This window comes from Ammodytes marinus, assembly GCF_949987685.1.
Source record: "Ammodytes marinus genome assembly, contig: scaffold_160, whole genome shotgun sequence".
NCBI classification, from domain to species: domain Eukaryota; kingdom Metazoa; phylum Chordata; class Actinopteri; order Uranoscopiformes; family Ammodytidae; genus Ammodytes; species Ammodytes marinus.
In genome coordinates this window covers 25,001-26,433 of record NW_027648463.1, presented here as the reverse complement: position 1 = coordinate 26,433, position 1,433 = coordinate 25,001, and the positions used below count along the sequence as shown (strand labels likewise).

Here is a 1,433-nt window from a genome sequence, read left to right as displayed (position 1 = left end):
ACAAGCAGTGAAATACAGGACTTTGTCATGAGAACAATTCATCCATCCCTCTCTCTCTCTCTATCAATCTATCCGTCCGTCCGTCCATCCATCCATCTCTCCCTCCCTCTCTCTCTCTCTCTCTCTCTCTCTCTCTATCCAACCGTCTGTCCGTCTATCTATCTATCTATCTATCTATCTATCTATCTATCTATCTATCCATTTATCCATCTATCTCTATGGTGGTATGGTAAATGGACTTGTATAGCGCTATATCTCCGTTTATCACAGACTCAAAGCGCTTTACATTGTTTTTGTACACATTCACCCAGTCACACACACATTCATACACCGATAGCAGCAGCTACCACGCAGGGTAGGCTTAGCACTAGGGTGCTAAGCTAACTAAGCTAACTATCGGGAGCAATTCAGGGTTCAGTGTCTTGCTCAGGGACACTTCGACATGTGGCGGGGAGACGGGGGATCAAACCTCCGACCCTGCACACCAGAGGCGAACTCCCTACCCACTTCGCCACTGCCTCTTTCTCTCTCTCCCTCCATCCATCCATCCATTAATCCATCCATCCATTTAACCATCTATCCATCCATCCATTTATCCATCCATCCATTTATCCATCTATCCATCCATCCATTTAACCATCTATCCATCCATCTATCTCTCTTTCTCTCTCTCCATCCATCCATCTATCCATCTATCTCTCTTTCTCTCTCTCCATCCATCCATCCATCTGTCCATCTATCTCTCTTTCTCTCTCTCCATCTATCCATCCATCTATCCATCTATCTCTCTTTCTCTCTCTCCATCCATCTATCCATCCATCTCTCTCTCTCTCTCTCCATCCATCCATCTATCTCTCTTTCTCTCTCTCCATCCATCCATCCATCTATCTCTCTTTCTATCTCTCTTTGATCCATATGAATCCGGCCTGCGTTCCAAACTGCGTGCCGTCCCTGGTGTGTGAGTAGAAGTGTTGCTGGTTGCATGCGCTGCAGTGTGTCACCAGAGGGCGCTGTGTGTCTGTGTCATCCTGGATATGTTCTGGGCGCACCCCCACTCGCTCCAGCAGGACCCTGTCAACACACAAGCAATGTTACTTAATTCTCGGATCCCTGGGTAGTGTAACGTATCTTCTCTAAATTCATACATGACATAATGTCTCTAATCCAATGTGAGTGGGAAGGAGGAGCAGGATCTTTCCACTTGAGTAAGATAGCCCTACGAGCAAGTAATGAGGTGAAGGCCAGTACCTTCAGCTTCACTTTAAGTAAGCCCGGATTTGGAGCAATGCCAAAAATTGCAGTGAAAGGGTTTGGCTTAATTTGATGCTGAAGTACTTCAGAAATTGTTTGAAAAACTGATGTCCAGAACTCAGTCAAGGTGGGACACAACCAGTACATGTGAAAGAGTGATGCCGGTGCGCTCTTACAGCTAT

The 1,433-nt window shown here is 46.1% G+C and overlaps 1 protein-coding gene across 1 annotated transcript in view; it reads right to left on the bottom strand.

Annotated features, from left to right (window-relative positions):
- lacc1 (laccase (multicopper oxidoreductase) domain containing 1) overlaps positions 1-1,433 on the bottom strand; it is an 8,221-nt gene continuing 6,788 nt past the window's right edge. Inside the window, exon 7 of the mRNA XM_080054371.1 lies at positions 1-1,071. Coding sequence (XP_079910497.1) covers positions 897-1,071 — 175 coding nt within the window. The 3' untranslated portion in view covers positions 1-896. The remainder of the gene's footprint in view (positions 1,072-1,433) is intronic.